Below are 20606 nucleotides of genomic sequence, written 5' to 3' on the forward strand. Positions count from 1 at the left end.
GGTTTTAGTTTAAATTTCAAGGAGGGCTACCTCAAATTATACACTATCCTCATAAAAATTTAATATAGTAAAGTAAAATTTTTAGATTAAGTTAAGATAAAGAAAATGTTTTACCTCCAAGAGTAGCTGCGAAGCTGGATGTCAATCCGAATTGATTTTCTATAAATTTAGGTAAAAATGTAGCAAATCCAGTAGTAATTAAGGCTTCTGAAGAAGTTGATAGAACTAAACACATAAAGACAGCATTCTTCATCAAATTCTAAAGAAAAAAATACAGTTCCTCAAATGAATAGCTATGATTGTATTGCAAAGTACAGAATTAGAAGGTTAGCATGATGAAATAACAAAATTTTACAATCATCTGTAAAATTTCAGCATTTCCTCCAAAACAAAAATATAACTATGGATAATTAATAGAATTACACATACATGATGAGAAAATTTATATGTGGAAAACCTAGAAAATTGATAGATAATTCCTCAACATGGTGGTTATGCATTTATTGCATTCCAAGGGCTACGGAAAGAAGGTAAAAGCCTTCTTGGAAAAGTTCCCTTCCCCAGTGTTACTGTAAATCTCCACACTATAAATCTACCACCTATTTGATATTTTATTGTGTTCTGAATTCCTATGTACAGTAACGAAAGAGTTTGAGACTATGAGCACAGATGAGAATGGTCTCTAAGTATCAAATTCATAGTATGGTTCCATGATTACACTCAGCAATTAAGAACTTTAGAAACACAGTTAAGCAACTTTAAACAGGTGTCTATATGGCTAGACCTCTCATAATCTTATTTATTGACAGAGGGGAGTATGGAGGTTAATTGTGTTAATACATTTAACCACAAAATGAAAACCAAATTATAGTTCTCAAATATTAAATGCCAAAAAAATTTTCATAAAGCCAAGCAAAACACAAACACACACACACACACACACACACACAGAGTCACAAAGGAGCAAGATGGGAGCTTTAGAAGTCAGAGCCACATAGACTGACAAAAGGAGGAAAAAGTACCTAAAAACATGCAATAATTTAAAATAATTAATAATAATAAAAATAACAATATTTTTAAAAATTGTCTTCAGATTGAAAATAATCAAATCTTGAGAAGAATTAATGAAAAAAGACATATACTTCAGCATAACTGAGTAAATTTCCTGTAATCAAAGATAAATGAAAAAACTTACCAACATAAAGATGAAAAGAATAAGTCAGAATCACACTAACATAAAACTTCTCAAATACAACACAATTAAGTAGAAAAGAGCAAACAATATCCACAGACTACTGGGATTAAAGAGGAATGATCCAAAAGTATTCACCTAGTAAAATATATTATTCAGACATTCAAGGATATCTAGGTGGTATCCTATCTCAGGAAAACCAACAAGAAAATGTTGAATTCACAGAGATTGAAATCAGAATAGAGAGATCTCTAAGCAGGAGGACACAAGGACAAAAAAAAAGTAATGGTCAGTAATGACTCTATATGGTAATGTAAATTAAAATTTATAAGATAAACTAAACAGGAATAATGAAATAGAACAGAACTACTGTAAGAGAAAATAACAGTAGTTGCAATTAAAGCATGAACAATATCAGCAAAACACAAGAATGTGCATGTATGGTGTGGAGAGTTGAAAGATGGGCTGAGTGGAGAAGTAAAAACATTTTAAGGCTTTTATTTGACAAGAAACCAAAAACAATGAAAAGGAAACAATCTCACATCTTGAAAAGGTAAAATTATAAAGTCCTTTATGAATAAAACTTTTATAACACTAAATAGAAAGAATACTTTTCTGCTGAGTACAACTTAATGGACCATAACACTTTTGTTCTTTAGCCTCAAATTCAAAAGAAGTTACACTAACCACCTCTTTCACAAAAGAAAAATATTGTTTCAGAACTCTCAAATATATTTACAATTCAGTGATAATTGACTAATCAATTTCATAAGGAAAATGTCATGGAATAATGGGCTATTAGTGTTAACAAGGAACCACTGAATATGATATTGCCAATAAGACAACTCATGCTCTTTCAACCATTCCACCCTGCAATAGTTTTCATTTACTCAAAAGACAATAAAACTGAATCCAAAGAGTTGTTTATAAGAGCTCAAATTGTAGTAAACAAGCAAACAAAATGGTACTATGAAAAGATGGCGTGTGTGTGTGCACGTGTGGGTATGTGTTGGTGTGTGTGGGTTTATGTGGGTGTTTATATGTATGTATACATGTGTGGTTGTATTTGTATATATATGTGTGTATATATAACATATAAACACATCTACACATATGTACATGTGAGATGTGTGTGTGTATATGTGTGTGTGTATGAGACTGAGAGAGAGAGACAGAGAAGAATTTTATTTTACCTTTAAAGCAGCTGGAAAATCTTTAATACTTTTTCCAAATTTCACATCTGCATTACTATTACTCTGATGAGCCTGGGAAGTTTTTCCAGCTTGAATTTCTGCTGTACCTAAAAAAAAAAAAAAAAAAAAAAATATATATATATATATATATAGTAAGTAAATGTGCTCTATCATTTTATTCTTCATGTAAAAAAAGTGCTTACTTTTTAACTGACACATACTTCCACTAGTATATAAATTCTATAAGAGGCTAGTTCTTCTGTTAATAAAATTGTTCAAATATGTAAATATCTATGTCTGTAATCAGGATGCCCCCAAGAACTAGTATTCATTACTACTAGCTAAGGAAGTTCCAACCAGTCTAAACATTAAAATGAGACAATTTTGCTCCAATCACATATCTATGCTTTTCATTTAAAATCTCTTAACATTTTTTTCTTCCTTTCAAATGGTTCTCTTTTTGATCTTTTATATTAAAGTACTTTTGTGGCTTTTTTCCTCTGCTCTCTTAACCTTAACATGCTTGACAAATGAAATATTTGCCATCTTATTACCATGTCCCTTTGATTTTTAATAATGGTACTGCCAACAAATTTGAGAAAACAGTTAACATATGGAACTATAAATGAATGGCTCGGGGTAGAAAGAAATTAACGCGTCTACCTACTCACAGTCTGTCAGATTTTCTCTTGCCCATTTCCAAAAGTTAATAATCTATCCTGCTGCAAATAACAATGTAAACAACTAAATACCTTCAACCTAAAGAAAAATACTTCTACAGATATGTATTTTAACTACATGATTATACAGAAGCAAGAGCTCATAGAGAAAAATGAATATTCTTTCTTATTAACCTTTTCTTTTTATATAGAATGTTTAGTATTCAAGCCGGATGTGGTGGCTCATGCCTGTAATCACAGCACTTTGAGAGGCTGAGGCAGACAGATCACCTGAGGTCAGGAGTTCGAGACCAGCCTGGCCAACATGGCAAAACCCCATCTCTAATAAAAATACAAAAATTAGCCAAGAGTGGTGGCACATGCCTGTAGTCCCAGCTACTCAGGAGGCTAAGTCAGGAGAATTGCTTGAACTCGGGAGGCAGAGGTTGCAGTGAGCGGAGATCGTGCCACTGCACTCCAGTCTTGGCAACAGAGGGAGACTCTGTCTCAAAAAACATAAAAGAAAGAAAGAAAATAATGTTTAATATTCACATACTGTAAAAAAAAAAAAGTACGCTACAGAATGACTTCAGTGATAACTGAAAAAAAAAAGTACTTGCACTTTTAACTACAAATAATTAACGCGAATGATTTAAGACAGATTGAAATTAATGACTAACTGAATACAAACTAACAGTTTAAAAGATGTTGTACCTTGCATACACATAAAGCAGAATTGCAGATAAAACATAAGAAACAAATTTATTAAGTACTAAAGAGGTAAATATTCAGAGTTTTATTATTAATTGGAAATTGAAAAAAACATGAATATTAAGATTGTTACCCAATATTTTCTAGAATGAAGAATATTCAAAAGTTTACATAGGCAGACAATTGAGATTCTATAAAACAGGGTGAATCTATAGTTCTTATTAATCATATAGAAAATAACAACTGGCCTACAATTAAAATAAACCTCTCTGGTTTTAAAGAAAGCATGTTTACCTGGTAAATGTTTTGGAAAGCAAGAAAAAGGTATTACTAAAGACCAAGCAAAGATCCATGATAGAAGAAACCCAATCCACCAAGCTCCCAACCATCGCGGATCATCCTCAGTGACATCAGTGCTATATGATAGAAAAACAAGAGGTAAAAGTCAACTCTACCTTATTAATTAAAACTCAGTTAGGATAATCATAACTTTATACTTCAAGCGCATATAGTAGAATATGATTATAATATCCAACAGTTTAATGGTGCCATTGCAAAGAATCAGAAAACAGGTAGCAGACATAATTGAGAGTTATAAGAACAATGGTTTACAAAATGTTTAAAAATGGCAAATATGACACAAAAGTTTAAAATATCTAATAGTAAATATGACAAATATTTGAAAAGATATGTAGAATTTCTCAACATTCTTTTAACTTTGGCTGAATTTTCTTCTCTACTGTATTAAATTAAATATATATCACAGCAAATCACTGATCTGTGTTAAAAGTCCAGAGTGTGCTTCAATTAGAGCATTTCTTTAATGTAAAATTATTCTTAAAGTGACTATTTATTTGTCTATTTATTTCTTTGAAACAGGGTCGCAGTCTGTCACCCAGGCTGGAGTGCAATTGCATGATCATAGTTCACTGCAGCCTTGAACCCCTGGGTTCAAGTGATTCTCCCATTTTAGCCTCCCAAGTAGCTGGGACTTCAGGCACAAGCCACTCCTGGCCTCAAGTGATCCTTACACTTTGATATCCCAAAGTGCTAGGATTACAGGTATGAGCCACTGTGCCAAGCCAGGAGTCTCATATTTTAATACACTTTGGCCCTTTCCGAAATACACTACTCCTACAACTCCTGTAATTTTCCACTGAAATTAAAATGTCCTTTCTTAAATCTCTGGGTCACTAATTCAAGAGTTCTTCTGCATGCCTTTTTATAGGCTGTGAAAGATTAACCTAGGACTAACAGTTTAGAGAACAAATCACATACCTATGACCACATTTTTGTATTCACTGCTCATGGTCATGTAGAGGATTGTGCAGTTATTATTCCCAGTGGCAAAATGAAAAAAAATATGACCTCAGTAAAGGCACAAATTTCTCTAATCAGGAAATGGAGAAGGTAACTAACTCACTGTTGAATTTTGGAGTCAAAGAGATCTACTTTAATTCATGTCTTAGCCACTTACCAACCTGTGCGTATCAACTACTTTGCAGAATACTTGAGAGGATTAAATAAGATAGCACATAAAATAAGTTAACACTCAAAACATATGGTGTCTGGTATATAGTATAGGACAAATAAATATTATCTATTACTATCTTTCATTGTCATCATTGTTAAAATGGCATAATTGTAATCTCTGACATTATCAGAGTTACTATGGAACATTTTCTGAGAATCACAGACTCTTGAGACTCTTCAGACTATCTAGTCCCAACTAAATCTATGGAAAATACTGCTAATTTTTATTGAATTCTTATTTTTGAACAACGCATGGGGTCCTACATACTTATTTTTAAAAATTTCACCAGATGACTTTATTAAATAGTTATTTATGAAAATATGTTATTATAATAAAAGATGGTATAGCACTGACCCAAAAGGTAATGCAGCCAAGTAAGATATTATATAAGAATTCTTTGTATTCAATTTTGTTTCCTGAATAATTCCTCATGCTATACTGAGGGAAGTACTGTGAAAATGTTCTGTCTATGATGCTGGCATAATTAAAATAAAATGACTTTAAATAAAAGAAAAATAGATACTGCCTTGCCTTTCTCCCATAGCAACATCAATGTATATGGTTAGCAGTTGTCCTCCCAATACATAGCCAATAGCAGGACCTAAGATTGACATAGCATAACCAGTTCCTAGAAGAAGAACAGAGACATTGAATACAGTCATATGTACAACTTCACTTTGCATATCTAACAGTGAAAACAAATGTTTTACTACAGAAAAATCTAAACAATAAAACATATCAAAATCACGCATATTTTCACTAAAACAATACCATTTGAATTGATAGTCAAGTCAAAAATCCTAAAACACATAACTCAATGTAAAAGCTATTTGTAGTAATACTTAGAACAAAACCAAAAATTATAAATCCATGGAAAGTGTTGTTAACTGGCAGTAGAGGTAGTATATCTACCATTTATCCTTTACTGATAGTGATCATAGTTACACTTTACAATATCATGAAGAAAACAATGCGAGCAATGTGAAACAAGAAGCCTTTTCTACTCTGCACAACTCAGACAGAATTTTGTATTTTGCACTACAGCAGCTGACTTCAAATCTGGATGTGCTGATCAGTCTATTTCTTAAAAGTAAGCCATTAGATTTCTTGCTCTTAGGGTAGGGACTCTCCCATTTTTACTTGCAGTAGAATTAAATTGAGCTTATGTCTATCTGTGAGATATTTAAAATGTTGCCATATATAACTCTGAATTTTCATAAAACAAAAGTTATTTGACCACTCCTGTCTTTTTATTGTGGTTGTTGTTGCTGTTTATTTAAGCTCCCAAGTATTTTGGGGGGTCAGTTGAATATAGTTTCACTTTTTTTCCCTTTTTTTAGTTGACACATAACCATTGTACAGATTTAGAGCATACATGGTTATGTGTCAATACATCTGTACAATGTGTAATGATCAAATCATAGTAATTAGCACACCCATCACCTCATACATTTACGACTTGTTTATGTTGGGAACATTCAACATCCCCTCTTCTAGCTTTTTGAACATACACAATGAGTAATGGTTAACTATATTCAATCTACAGTGCTATATAGAACACCAGAATTTATTTCTCCTAACTGTAGTTTTCTATCCATTAACAAATCTCTCCATACCCTCCCCTTCCCATATCTTCCCCAGCCTTTAATAACCGTAATTCTATTCTCGAATTCTATGAGCTGATATTTTTTCTTTTTACCTCCCACATACCAGTAAGAACATGCAATATTTATCTTCTGTGCCTGACTTGTTTCATTTAACAGGATGTCCTCTAGGCTCACCCATGTTACTATGAATGACAGGATTCTTTTTTTTTATGGCTGAATAGTATCCTGTTGTATATACATTTCGCATTTTCTTTATTCATCTGTTGACGAATATTTAGCTTGATTCCATCTCTTAGCTATTGTGGGAAGCGCTACAATAACATGGGGACACATGGTGGTCATCTGTATATCTTATTTTGAAAAATGGCTATACAGATTCTTTGCTTATTTTATAATTAGATTATTTGGACTTTTTGCTGTTGAGTTGTTAAAGTTCTTTATATATTCTGGAAATTAGTCCTTTGTTGGACGAACAGTCTGCAAATAATTCCTCCTGTTTTATAGGTTGTCTCTACAATCTGATGATTGTTTCGTGTGCTGTGCAGCAACTTTTTAGCTTGATATAGCCCCATTTGTCTAATTTTGTTTTCGTTGCCTATGCTTTTGCAGTCTTAGCCATATAATCTTTGCCTGGACCAATGTACTAAAGTGTTTCCCCTATGTTTTCCTCTGGTAATTTTATAGTTTTGAGTCTTACATTTAAGTCTCTAATCCATTTTGAGTTGATTTTTGTATATGGTGTGAGATAGGGGTCTAGTTGTATTCTTCTGCATATCAATATCCAGTTATTACAGCACCATTTATTAAACAGTCCCCAGTGTATATCCTTGGTATCTTTAGCAAAAATCAGTTGGCCATAAATACATAGATTTATTTCTGAGTTCTCTATTCTGTTCCATTGGTCAATGTGTCTGTCTTGATACCAACACCATCCTTTTTTGATTACTAAAGCTTTGTTGTATAATTTGAAATCAGATAGTGTGATGCTTTCGGTTTTGTTCTTTGTGCTCAGGATTGTTTTGGCTATTTGGCATCTTTTCTAGTTCCATATGAATTTTAGGACTGTTTTTCCATGTCTGTGAAAAGTGACATTGGAATTTTGATAGGGATTGCATTGAATCTGTACATTGCTTTGGGTAGTATAGACAGTCATTTCAACAATACTCACTCTTTGAATCCATGAGCATGGGATGCCTTTCCAATTTTTTTCTGTTTTCAGTTTCTGTCATCAGTGTTTTGTAGTTTTCCTTTAAAGATTCTCGCCTCCTGGGTTAAATTTGTTCCTATGTATTTCTTTGTAACCATTATAAATGATATTACTTTCTTGATATATTTTTCAACTAGTTCATCATTGGTGTAAAGAAATACTACTGATTTTTTTAATGTGACTTTGTACCCTGAAACTTCACTGAATTTATTTAATAGTTCTAAGAGTTTTTTGGTGGAGTCTTTAGATGTTTTTATGTAAGACTATGTCATCTGTGGAGAGAGACAATTTGGCTTCCTCTTCTCCAATTTTGATGTCCCTTATTTCTTTCTCTTACCTAAGTGCTCTGAATAGGACTTCCAGTACCATGTTGAATAAGAGTGATAAAAGTGGGCCTTCAGCCAGGCCTGGTGTCTCACACCTGTAATCCTAGCACTTTGGGAGGCTGAGGCGGGTGGATTATCTGAGGTCAGGAGTTCGAGACCAGTATGGCCAACGTGGTGAAACTCTGTCTCTACTAAAAATACAAAAATTAGCCAGGTGTGGTGGCAGGTGCCTGTAATCCCAGCTACTTGGGAGGCTGAGGCAGGAGAATCACTTAAACCCAGGAGGCAGAGGTTGCAATGAGCAGAGATCGCACCACTGCACTCCAGCCTGGGCGACAAGAGCGAGACTCCATCTCAAAAAAAAAAAAAAAAAAGAAAAGAAAAAAACAGAAAGTGGGCTTTCTTGTGCTTCAGTTCTTAGAGTAAAGGCTTTCAGCTTTTTCTCATTCAGTATAACGTTAGCTGTGGGTTTGCCGTATACGGCCTTTACTGTGTTGATGTACGTTCCTTTTATACCTAATTTCTTAGAAGTTTTTATCATGAAGGGATATTGAGTTTCATCAAATACATTTCTACATCTACAGAGATGATCATGTGATATTTGTCCTTCATTCTGTTTATGTGATGTATCATATTTATTGATTTCCATATGACAAACTAATTCTTGCATCACTGAGATCAATTCCACTTGAACATGGTGTATTATTTTTTGATGTGCCATTGAATTCGGCTAGCTATAATTTTGTTGAGGAATTTGTATCTATGTTCATTAGGGATATTGGCTTGTAGCTCCTCTTTACATTCTGTTTTTCTCTGGTTTTGGCATCAGGGTAATACTGGTCTCAGAATAAGTTAGGAAGAATTCTCTCCTCTTCAACTATTTGGAATAGTTTGAAAAGAACTGGTGCTAAGTTCTTCTTTACAAGTTTTATAGACTTCAGCAGTGAAGCCATCCAGCCCTAGGCTTTTGTTTCATAGGAGACTTTTTATTATTGATTCAATCTCATTACATGTTATTTGTCTGACCAAGTTTTCTATTTCTTCCTGGTTCAATCTTGGTAGGTTGTATGTGCCTAGGAATTTATCCATTTTCTCCAGGTTTTTCAATTTGTTGGATGTATTTGTTAGTAAGACTAACAATCCTTTGTTTTTCTGTGGTATCAGCTGTGATGCCTTCTATTTTGTTTCTGATTTCACTTATTTAGGTCTTCTCTCTTTTTTTAAGTCTAGCAAATGGCTTTATTTTATCTTTTCCAAAAAACCAATTTTCATTTCATTGATCTTCTGTAGTTTTTTTTTTTAACTCTTGTTTAGTTCTGTTATAGTCTTTATTATTTCTTTCCTTCTACTAATTTTGGGTTTGTTTGTTCTTGCTTTTCCATTTCCTTGAGGTACATCATTAGGTGGTTTATTTGAAATCTATTTTTATGATGTAGGTGTTTATTGGTATAAAATTCCCTGTAAGCATTGCTTTTGCTGTACCTCATAAGATTTGGTTTATTGTATTTCTATTTTCATGTAATTCCTTCTTAATTTCTTCATTGGCATATTGGTTGCTCAGGAGCATGATGATTAATTTTCATCTATTTGTACAGTTCCGAAAGTTCCTCATTATTGATTTCTAGTTTTATTTCACTGTAGTCAGAGAATATACCTGATATATTATTAATATTTAAAAGTTTTTTGAGACTTACTATGTGGCTTCATATGGTCTACCCTGGAGAATGTTCCATGTGCTGAAAAGAAGAACATGTATCCTGTAGCTGCTGGATAAAACGTTCCGTATATACCTGTTAGGTCAATTTGGTCTATACTGAAGTTTAAGTGCAATATTATTCACTGATTTTCTGCCTAGATGATCTTCCCAGTGCTGGAAGTGGGGCATTAAAGTTCCCAACTGCTTTTATATTGGGGTCCATTTCTTTAACTCTAATAATATTTGATTTATATATGTGCATGCTCTGGTGTTGGGTGCATATTCGATTATAATTGCTATATCTTCTTAGTGAATTTATTTTTGTATTCTTGGTGAATTTGTAATTGTAAAATGATATTCTTTGTCTCTTTCTTGTATTTTTTGACTTAGACTATTTTGTCTAATTTAAATACAGCTACTGCCACACCCTTTTGGTTTACAATTACAACTAAATATCTTTTTTATCCCTTCATTTTCAGTCTAAGTGTGTCTTTACAGTTGAAATGAGTTTCTTCTAGGCAGCATATGGTTAGATATACTTTCTTAATCCATTCAGCCTATCTATATTTTTAATTAGGGAATTTAAACTATTTACATTCTAGGTTGTTATCATTGATAATTGTTTTCTGATTGTTTTATATATCCTTTGTTCATTTCTTCCTCTCTCGTTCATCTTAGTAGTTTGGCAGTTTTCTGTAGTGATAACATTTGATTCCTTTCTTTTTCTTAAGTATCTTCTCTGCCATTGAGTTTTATGCTTTCACTTGTGTTCAGGGTGGTAATTATTGTCCTTTTGCTTCCAGATGTAGGACTCCTTTAAGCATTTTTTGTAGGGCTGGTCTAGTGATGATGCACTCCCTCAGTTTTTGCTTGCCTGGTAAATACTTTATTTCACCTTTATTTCTGAAGAATAGCTTTGCTGGATATAGTATTCTTGACAGACAGCTGTGTCCCTCCCACCCCCAGACCCCTGCTTTTGAGCATTCTTAAATATATCATCCAATTCTCTCCTGACCTGTAAGGTTTCTGCTGAGAAATCTTTCTAATGGGAATTCCTCCATATGTGACTTGACGCTCTTCTTTTGTTATTTTTAGAATTATCTTTGTCTTTGATTTTTGCCAGTTTGAATATAATACACCTTGAAGAGGAGGACCCTTTTGGGTGGAATCTATTTGGGAATCACTGAGCTTCCTGTATCTGGATGTCTAATTTCTCACCCACAATTTGAGATGTTTTCAGCATTATTTCATTATATGGATTTTCTATACCTTTTCCCATTTCTTCTCCTTCTGAAATTCCTAAAATTCAAATATTTGTATACATAATAGTGCCCATACGTCACATAAGCTTTCTTTATTTTTTTTTCATTTTGTTTGCTGTGTTGTTTGACTGGGTTATTTCAAAAGACCGCTCTTCGTGGTCAGAAATTCTTTCTGTTTAATCTAGTCTATTGTTAAAGCTCTCAACTGTAATTTTTCATTCAACTACACTTGTAATTTCATTCATTTAATTCATCAGTTGCATGATTTCTATTTGGTTATTTTTAATGACATCTATCTCTCTTGAATTTCTCATTCAGATCATGAATTGTTTCCTTGATTTCCTTGTGTTGTTTATCTGAGTTCCCTTGATATCGTACTGAGTTTCTTTAAGACCATTAGCTCAAATTCCTTTTTAGGCATTTCACAGATTTTTATTTTATTTTGGTTCTGTTACTGTATAATTATTGTATTTCTTTCAAAGTGCCATGTTTCCTTGCTTTTTCATGTTTTTGCTTTTGCTTGTTACTATATTGATAACTGCACAGTTGGAGTAACAGTCACTCTTCCAATTTTACTGAGTAGTTTTCACAGGATAAGACATATTCCTATAGATATATCTATGGTGTTGGTTGGGTAGGTACCCTTTGGGTTTGATTCTGGGTGGGTGCAGCAGTGTACTCTCCATTTGAATACTCTGGCTGTAATCAAAGCCAATGGTATCTGTGAGATCCTCAGTGGCTTAGGCTACACTGAACATACTGTCTTCCAAATGCTGTGGTAATGAATCTCCTATGTTAGATTGACAGACTGATAAAGAGAAAACTCATATGCAAATAAAGTATTCAATAATTAGATGTAGGGCTGTGCATTGTCTAGTTAGCTTTACCTTGCAGGAACATAAGAGAAGGAATTTAAGAGAAACTTATGCTACCAGGAATTAGATCACAAAGGAGAAACAATGGTTTCTTTTGTGGACTGTAAGTCAATATAGGATGTCATAAATCACACAGAATGGCAGAGCTCAATCTCTACACCTTGTAGAGATTTGCCTCTATGTCACTTGTGAAAGTTACCCTAAGATTCAAGCAATCTAAAGAGAATGCTGCTTAAATGGCTATTCCTGTCCTGCAAAGCTGGCATGCCTAGAGCAAGAAATACAGCAGAGGATCAACAAAAATCATTATAATTTATATTTACTGACATTATATGGCAGGAAATAAAACAAAAGTAATACTGCATTTATTTACTGGGAAAACCTATGGCATTACAACTAACTTTTTAGTAAGCCTATATTATACTTTACTTCTAAAGTGAACATATAATAAGATAAAGTGATACTGAGACAGTTTAGAGAGTAAACTTACCTATATAGAGAGAAGACTTGTGTGTGGGCACAGAATCATCAAGAAAGGCTGTTCCCAGAGTATAAAGAGGAGTTCCTCCTGCCCCCAGCAATAGTTGTCCCAAGATGAAGACATACAAGTAGTTAGAAAGTGAAGAAGTTGAAGATGTACAACTGGTGCTATTCCTTGTTGTTACACAAGTGTCTTTGTGGAAAAAAAAAATTGTGAATTTATAGAAATTCAGCTAATAATTTAAATTTCTATCATATAAATTACACTTGCCTAATATAATATAACCTTATTTATTTCTTCCAATCATTTTACTTTGATTTAAACTATTTAAAAATACATCAAAAGAAAAATACACTTTCTTACCCCAGCCTGCCCTCACTTTATGAAGGTAACTCCTATTCACCTCTGTCACTTAGATGGGGGTAACCACTATCAACAGTTCTTTTCAGTTTTTCAGACATTTACTCACACATTTACGTGTTGTATACCCCATTTAATTTTTTTACACAATTATAGTCATAATAAAACATACTATCTTTATATTCAACAATGTCCAGTTTTCACTTATTATGTCCCGGACGTCTCTGATATTAGCACTTAAAGCTATATTTAAATTTATTTATTGTCACTGTCATAATATTCTACAGCATAAATGTCCTGTAATTTTATTGCCTAGTCCAGCACATGTACTTAATAATAAATATTATTAATATTACATTGTATTATACATAGGTTTAGATCATTTTCTTATTTCCATCAGAATGTTATGATGTACATATTTTTTTAAGTTTACCCTGGCACATTTTGGGCAAGCCTATCTATAGGACAGGTTACAAAGAGTGAAACTGCTAGGTCAAAGTGAATAAATATTTATATTTTGATACTGCCAAACCACTTTATCAAAAAGTCATACAAATATTCAATCCCACCAACAATTCATTAACACTTTACATAATAAAACTTAAATGACTACCAATCTCATTGGTTAAAAAAATATATATATATAATTTTTTAATTTCATTTTTAAAATCAGTGACATTAAGCATTTTTCCATACATTTATTGTCACTTGCATTTTTTTCTGTGAACTAATTTTTCAATTAGTTCAATTTTCCTAGGTTCTGAGTTTGGTACATGACTGTTCCTTATTCCATAATTACACAAACAATGGTTTTATCTTAGCATTTTTACTACTTTATTTAGATATAAGATAGGTGGATAAACATATACACACAGAATGGATCACATGGCTATGTCTATGTAATATGTGTGTATATGTTGCAAAAAAGGCCTCAGAAGAAAGGTAGGTCAGAGGTCATCTTCTGCAACTCGGGTAAATACATTAAGCCAATTAGCTCAGCCCAGGTGATTGCAATAAGCCAATTAGATCAGCTCTGGTGAATATAATCAGTCAATTAGCTAACTTGAGAAAGCAGAGGCATCCAGGCAGGCCCCAAGTAGAAAATGTGAATAATACAGGCATACATTGAGAAAGGAAGCAGGGCTGTGAAGTGCTAAGTTAATTCATATGTAATATCTTTTAGTGGGAGAAGACAGAGATCCAGCATTCTATTGCATTAACCAAAAAGCACATCTTTTACTAACTTGACTATCTGGGGTTTATTTATGGCGGCTTGATCTTGTGTCACTAATCTGTGCAATCCCACTCCAGCACAAATCTCTTGTTATTACTTCAGCTTTCTAAGGTTTAAAGGCATCAATATGTCAACCCAGCTATAACCCATTATGCAGTGCTTCATGAAAAGCTCTATTTAATTGATCCATTTTCATAATACAGATGGTCCTGTATTATGAAATCTAATACAAACATCCCACAAAAAGCTGACAAGGAATAATTCACCTCATTCAAAGTTGAATAATAATCAAAAAAGAAAAACAAATGGCTAGTAGGGGAGAACAGTCTCCAGAAAAATACTGTCATTAATGTAGATTTTAAAATTACTATATTGCCATACTTAAAAAAGGAATGGAAACAATTGCCTCTTAAAATCCAGAGCTCAAAACAAGGATTTAATAAGCTCATAGAAATGTGTTGAGGCAGGGCGTGATGGCTTACACCTGTAATTCCAGTACTTTGGAAGGACAAGGTGGGTGGACCACTTGAGGTCAGGAGTTTGAGACTAGCATTGCCAACATGGTAAAACCCCGTCTCTACTGAAAATACAAAAATTAGCCAAGTGTGGTGGCACACCCCTGTAGTCCCAGCTACTCGGGAGGCTGAGGGCAGGAGAATTGCTGGAACCCGGGAGGAGGAGGTTGCAGTGAGCCACTGCACTCCAGCCTGGGCAGAAAAGCAAGACTTCATCTCAAAAAAAAAAAAAAAAAAAAAAAAAGAAAGAAAGAAATGCAGTGAAATAGAGAAAGAAAAGAAAAAAACACAAACATGGGCTAAAATAACTCAGTATCATGTTTTGTTCTATAAAACATAAAAGAACAAAACTATCAGAAATGGAGGTCACCCTGGAATGGTCAAAAAAGAATAGAGACTGTGAGAATTACGACAGAGAGAATAGACTTGAGAAATATGAACAAAATTAAATAAAGGAAAAATAAGACACCAAGATTTAAAAGGTTACAGAGAAAATTACAGATATAGAATTCAGACAAAGGCAATCAAACATACGTATAATCAACCAAAATAGAAAAATAAATATGTTTAAAGGTAAAATTAAGGAAAATTTTCTATAATTAAAATTGATCTATGATTTAAAAAGATATGGAGAATCCCAGGAAAATCTGATGCAGGAGTTTCAACACCAAAATATTCCCTTGTAAAGTCTGTGAATTTTAAAGATGAAAAGACTTTTTTGAACAGCTAGACAAGAAGATAAAGTCACTTATGCAGAAGGAAATAAAAAACATAAGCTTACATTCAGACTTCCCTAAAGCAACATTAATCCCATAGAGGCAGTAAAGGGATGCCAAAAAAGTAACCAGTGCAAGATAATGTGACCCTCATATTTTATGCTTAGCCAAATTGTCATTCAAATATAAAGACAAAGAAAAATATTTAAACCTATATTATTTAAACCTATTAAATCTCATAAAATGAACTTGCCCTGAAAAACACTACTAAAGGGTACATTTTAGCCTATAGAGAAATACTTCATTCAGAGATGCCATGTGTACCTTAAGATAATCAGCAGCAAATTGTACTTTTATAATACAGTTTATAAAATAGCTAGATTTACCTATTCAATGAATTTTGTGAGATTATTAGTTGAGGAAACCATTCGAACCTAGAATTTCAACTTCTAATGAAAAATCAAACAATTTCTGACCAAATACAGTTAGCCCTCCATATCCACAGGTTCCATATCTGTGGATTCAACCAACCACAGATCAAAAATATTCAGGGAAGAAAAATAACAATACATCAATAAAAGAAATATAAATAAAAATATACTATAATTATTTACATAGCATTTACACTATATTAGCTATTATTTGTAATCTAGAGATGATTTAAAGTTTATAGGAGGATGTAGGTAGATTGTATACAAATAACACACCATTTTATAGAAGGGACTTGAGCATGCAGATTTTGTTATCCATGGGGGTCCTGGAACCAATCCCCCATGGATACTGTAATTTCAACATTAATGAAAAGGCATGTGATTTGACGATACACCACAAGTGGAAGCTCCTATGTTGTTTATAAATTTAGAGGAACATTGCCAATAAAATTAAGGATTAGAACTGTACCTAATGAATAAAGAAGTGGCCAGTCTTACCCACTAATATTGGCAGGTCTGTGACAAAAAGACAAAAGGAAATCCACATACCATATGTCAAAACATTCAGAAGATAAATACCAAGCTCAGCCAAATGCTTAACCCCAGTCAAAGACCCGCAGCCTGCTGCTCTCCAAGCATTTGCCCTAAAGACCTAGAGGCTAAAGGTACCTCTTTTCCCCTGGGCCTATCCTGCTGCCAGGGGTAGGGCAGAATGGACTCTGCTGTGATGTGATTCCACTTCCCCAGCCACACATTTGATAAGATTCCCAGGAGATGTGTATCTATGCATCCTGGAGAGGGGAGTAAAGAAGCTTAGTTTTGAGGGAACCCAGTCTCCCCAGTTACCTGCATCAGGTGCTTTGACGTGGCTAACTTTAAACAAACACAGTCTCTCTTTCTCCTTTCCCAGGGGGTAGCTGTACTTTTCTTCCCTCAGCCTCACTCCTCATCTCCTAACCTCCTAACCACTGCCCTGAGGAAGGAGAAAGAGCTGCTGCTTTTGTTTATAGTTGACCACCCCGAGTCTAAACAGCATCTTCTGGCGTGGGGAATTTAGCTCAATCCTACATTCCTCTCCTGTCATCTCTGGTACCACATCTCTGGTTACCACGGCATTTACAGAAAGATGTCATAAGAAAAAAAAGGCAGCATAATTTTATTAAAATTAAGATTAGGGCACTGACCACAAAAATATTTTCATGGAGCAAATGAGAAATGTGAACACATAGTTCATCATGAGATGAGGCAATGATTTACATAAATAAATAGAGTAAAAGAAAAGAAATGATGAAGGAAAGAAAGAGGAGATCAAATCCTGACAGAAAAAAGTAAAAGGAAAAAACTAAAACCCCATAGAAAAGAAGATACAACGGAAAGGGGCACATGGGTAAACTGACTGAGAAAACATAGTTATGGGCATATAGAGTACAAATGAGGAAAGTGAGCAAAATTCATGATAAAAAAGAAGAAATGTTAACATAAGGAGGCCAAATAAGATCATATATACACATAGTTGAAGTAGTTGATGTACCTAAGAAAGAAAACTAAAATCATAGAACAAAATACTTAAATATATAATTTAAAGAAATATCACTATACTGTAAAAGTATGTATGTAAATCTCTATAGGTCAACCTGCATAATTGGAGGCCAGGAAACTATGACATGAATGGTCATCACCAGGACATAGTTTAGAGTAGACTTTGAAGAGAGACTCCAAGTCACAAATACACTTGGACTATTGAGAATCTTCTTTGTAGAGAGCACCAGCAGTATACTGTATATCACGTGTCACAAGCACTTCTAAATAATTTCAGAATGCACAGGCAAACAAAGGCTTTGTGTGCTTCGTAAATCTTCTTGGTTCTCGAATAACAAGTGGAATAATCACTTATTTATATGTAACATGATAAAGAATATTAACTCTAAAAATCATCTATCATATATTCAAGTTAGTTTTTTTCTTCATTAATGTCTAACATCTCCCAGAACTAGCGCTCTATAAATCACTTTTGAAAAAGACTGGTTAGAAGTATAACAAAAGTGTCAAAAGAAACAAAACAGTCCTAGGTCATTAAAAATATTTAAATTTAGCCCTTATACAAACAGACTTAAATCCTAGAAGGTTACAGTGGCACACAGCCACTCCAAACCACACCAGTGGGGAGGACACCAGGAAAATGCACACCTGCGACCTCTTTCTTCCCAACATGCAAACTCCTGTTAGCTAACCCAACTACAATCCAGGGTAGAGAAAAGTGCCAGATTGACATAGTCTGTTGGATTTCTCTACTAAAGCACAAAGCAAAAGTCATAAATAGTCAATATTGGCCCTGGAAGGACACAGAATATCCAACACAGCTCCCCCTCCTTCTTTAGCATCCACTTTTATCTTTGTCTGAATTTAAAAATCTGTATGTCTCCCACATAAGAAACCCACAAAAAGCTATCTGCAAAATATCATCATGAGATAACATGCATTCAGTTATTCTCCCACCTGAAAGCAACACTGAAGTGTTAGCCCCAGCGGGGGTCTGCATCGAAGGTGGCAGACGAAAACAAGAGCAGGGCGACAATTAACCAGCTCCATAGTTCTCTTTCTATAGTTGGTCAGAGGGCCCGACTGACAAGCATAGCTTCCTTCTATCATGCAGTTCTTGTTCCCTTTACCACTGCCTATACCTTAACTAGTCAGGTATTTTACTGTCTTTTACAAGTCTCCAGCTCTTCTTTCCCTATTGAGTTACTGAAGTTTTCTTTTAACAAGTACTATTGGGTATAGGAGTGTTAAGAGGCACCTAAGTGAATCTTGCAGTCCAAAAATATACTGTTCCTTGCAACTGGAAAGGAACAACTCAATTTTCCCTTGGTAACTAGGATCCATTAGCTCTGTCAATTTAGTGAACTCTCCCTGTTGAATATTTACTATGAAGAGATCAAAAAGGATTAGCGAACAGTTATTGTTAAGCTTTGGATTTAAGGGAATAATGACTGTGTGCCTTGATGGAAACTTAAATCCCTTGGGTACTAGAATTCAACAAGGCAGGGTGTAAGAATTCCATTAAGTGGATTATTAGCTATAGTAGTGAGAGGCACCAATCCATTGCTGCTCCTTAGTTCCCTAGACAGTACCCAACGAACATAGTGGTGAGTTTCCTGGGTTTTATTTTTGCTTAATCTATCCCAGATTTGCAGCTGAATAAGTTAGCAACCCACAAATGCCAAAGGCTGCATACAAAACAAAAAAAAGAGGCACAAGAAAATTATCATCATTCTAGCCAAAAGATCAAGAAAGAAGCAGCTTGGCAAGGCAGAAAAATTATACAGTAACCATGCTACTCTAGTCAAATACCACAGAGAAAAACTGCAATCTCACCCACACTCACCCATGCAATATATCGTGTAACAAGGTGCCCCATCCCCCTTCCAGGGTGGTGTCAGAGAAGGATGAGAAGGGATCCGGGACTTCTACCTCCATCAAGAGGTAATGATCCTCACCCCTCGTGCCAGTGAAATCTACACTGGTAGCCTGGGTTTCCAGCTCTATGTAGCAACAGAAGCACCCCCACTCCCTCTCTGCTAGTACAAGAGGAAGCCTAGTGAAGAGTCAGAACTTACACTGTAGTCTAGTTGGAATCAGGCCATACTTCTTCTCTGTGGGGTCAGTAGAAGAGTAGCAAGTCACTCCTACCATTCCCAGAGAGAATGATATCAGTGGAGTTCTAGTGGAGATCCAGGACTGCCACCACCACCCAACAGTAACAAGGAGCCTGTCTTCCTACTAGGTGTCAATTGAGGCCAAGAGGTGAACTTGGACTTCGATGCCACTCGGCAAATAAGGCATCACCCACCCCCACCTCAAAGCCATCAGAGCAGCGTCAAGTAGTTAAGACAGAAGATTTAAATAAGAACCAGAGTCCAATAATATAATACAAAGACTATACTTATATACATGTAATGCAATATCTAGAAAAAAACACTCAAAAAGCTATACAAAGAAATATACTCAAAACACTATAGATAAATCAAAATGGAATTCTAAAAATGTTCAAGCAACTCACATTTAGGAAAGCAAGAAGCAGATAATAGAGAAACAAAAAACAAAGAACAAACACAAAACAAAATATTAAAAGTACAGGTTTAAACTTTAACATACTAGTATTTACATTACATGTAAATGGTCTGAATATGACAATTAAAGGATATTGACATAGTGAATAAAAAAAAAAGCCCAACTATGCCATCTACAAGAAATTCACTTCAAATGCAGTAATGTGGGCAGGCTGAAATTTAAAGATTGGGGGAAAAAACATATCATCCAAGCATTAATCAAAATAATGTAGGAGTAGCCATATTAATATCAGTTGAAACTGACTTTAGAGCAAAAAAATTTACTTGACACAGAGAGACATTACATAATGAAAAAATAGTCAATTTACCAAGAAGAGTAACATGTTTTCACCATCATAGAGCTGTAAAACATGAAGCAGAAATTTATAGAATGAAAGGAGGAACAGACAAACCCACAATTACAGTAAAAGATTTCAAAACCCCTCTCTGAGCAACTGATAGAACAGAAAATTAGCAAGGATATAAACTAACTTATCA

General features: G+C 34.2%; 1 protein-coding gene across 1 annotated transcript in view; it reads right to left on the bottom strand.

Moving 5' to 3' along the window:
* Window positions 1–20606, bottom strand: part of SLCO4C1 (solute carrier organic anion transporter family member 4C1) — a 62476-nt gene that overhangs the window by 23881 nt on the left and 17989 nt on the right. The window contains exons 3-7 of the mRNA XM_034960296.3: window positions 12753–12935; window positions 5821–5917; window positions 4050–4171; window positions 2386–2492; window positions 115–259 (exon numbers count right to left, since the gene is read on the bottom strand). Coding sequence (XP_034816187.1) covers window positions 115–259; window positions 2386–2492; window positions 4050–4171; window positions 5821–5917; window positions 12753–12935 — 654 coding nt within the window. The remainder of the gene's footprint in view (window positions 1–114; window positions 260–2385; window positions 2493–4049; window positions 4172–5820; window positions 5918–12752; window positions 12936–20606) is intronic.

Source organism: Pan paniscus, chromosome 4 (genome assembly GCF_029289425.2).
Source record: "Pan paniscus chromosome 4, NHGRI_mPanPan1-v2.0_pri, whole genome shotgun sequence".
In the NCBI taxonomy this organism is placed as follows: Eukaryota; Metazoa; Chordata; class Mammalia; order Primates; family Hominidae; genus Pan; species Pan paniscus.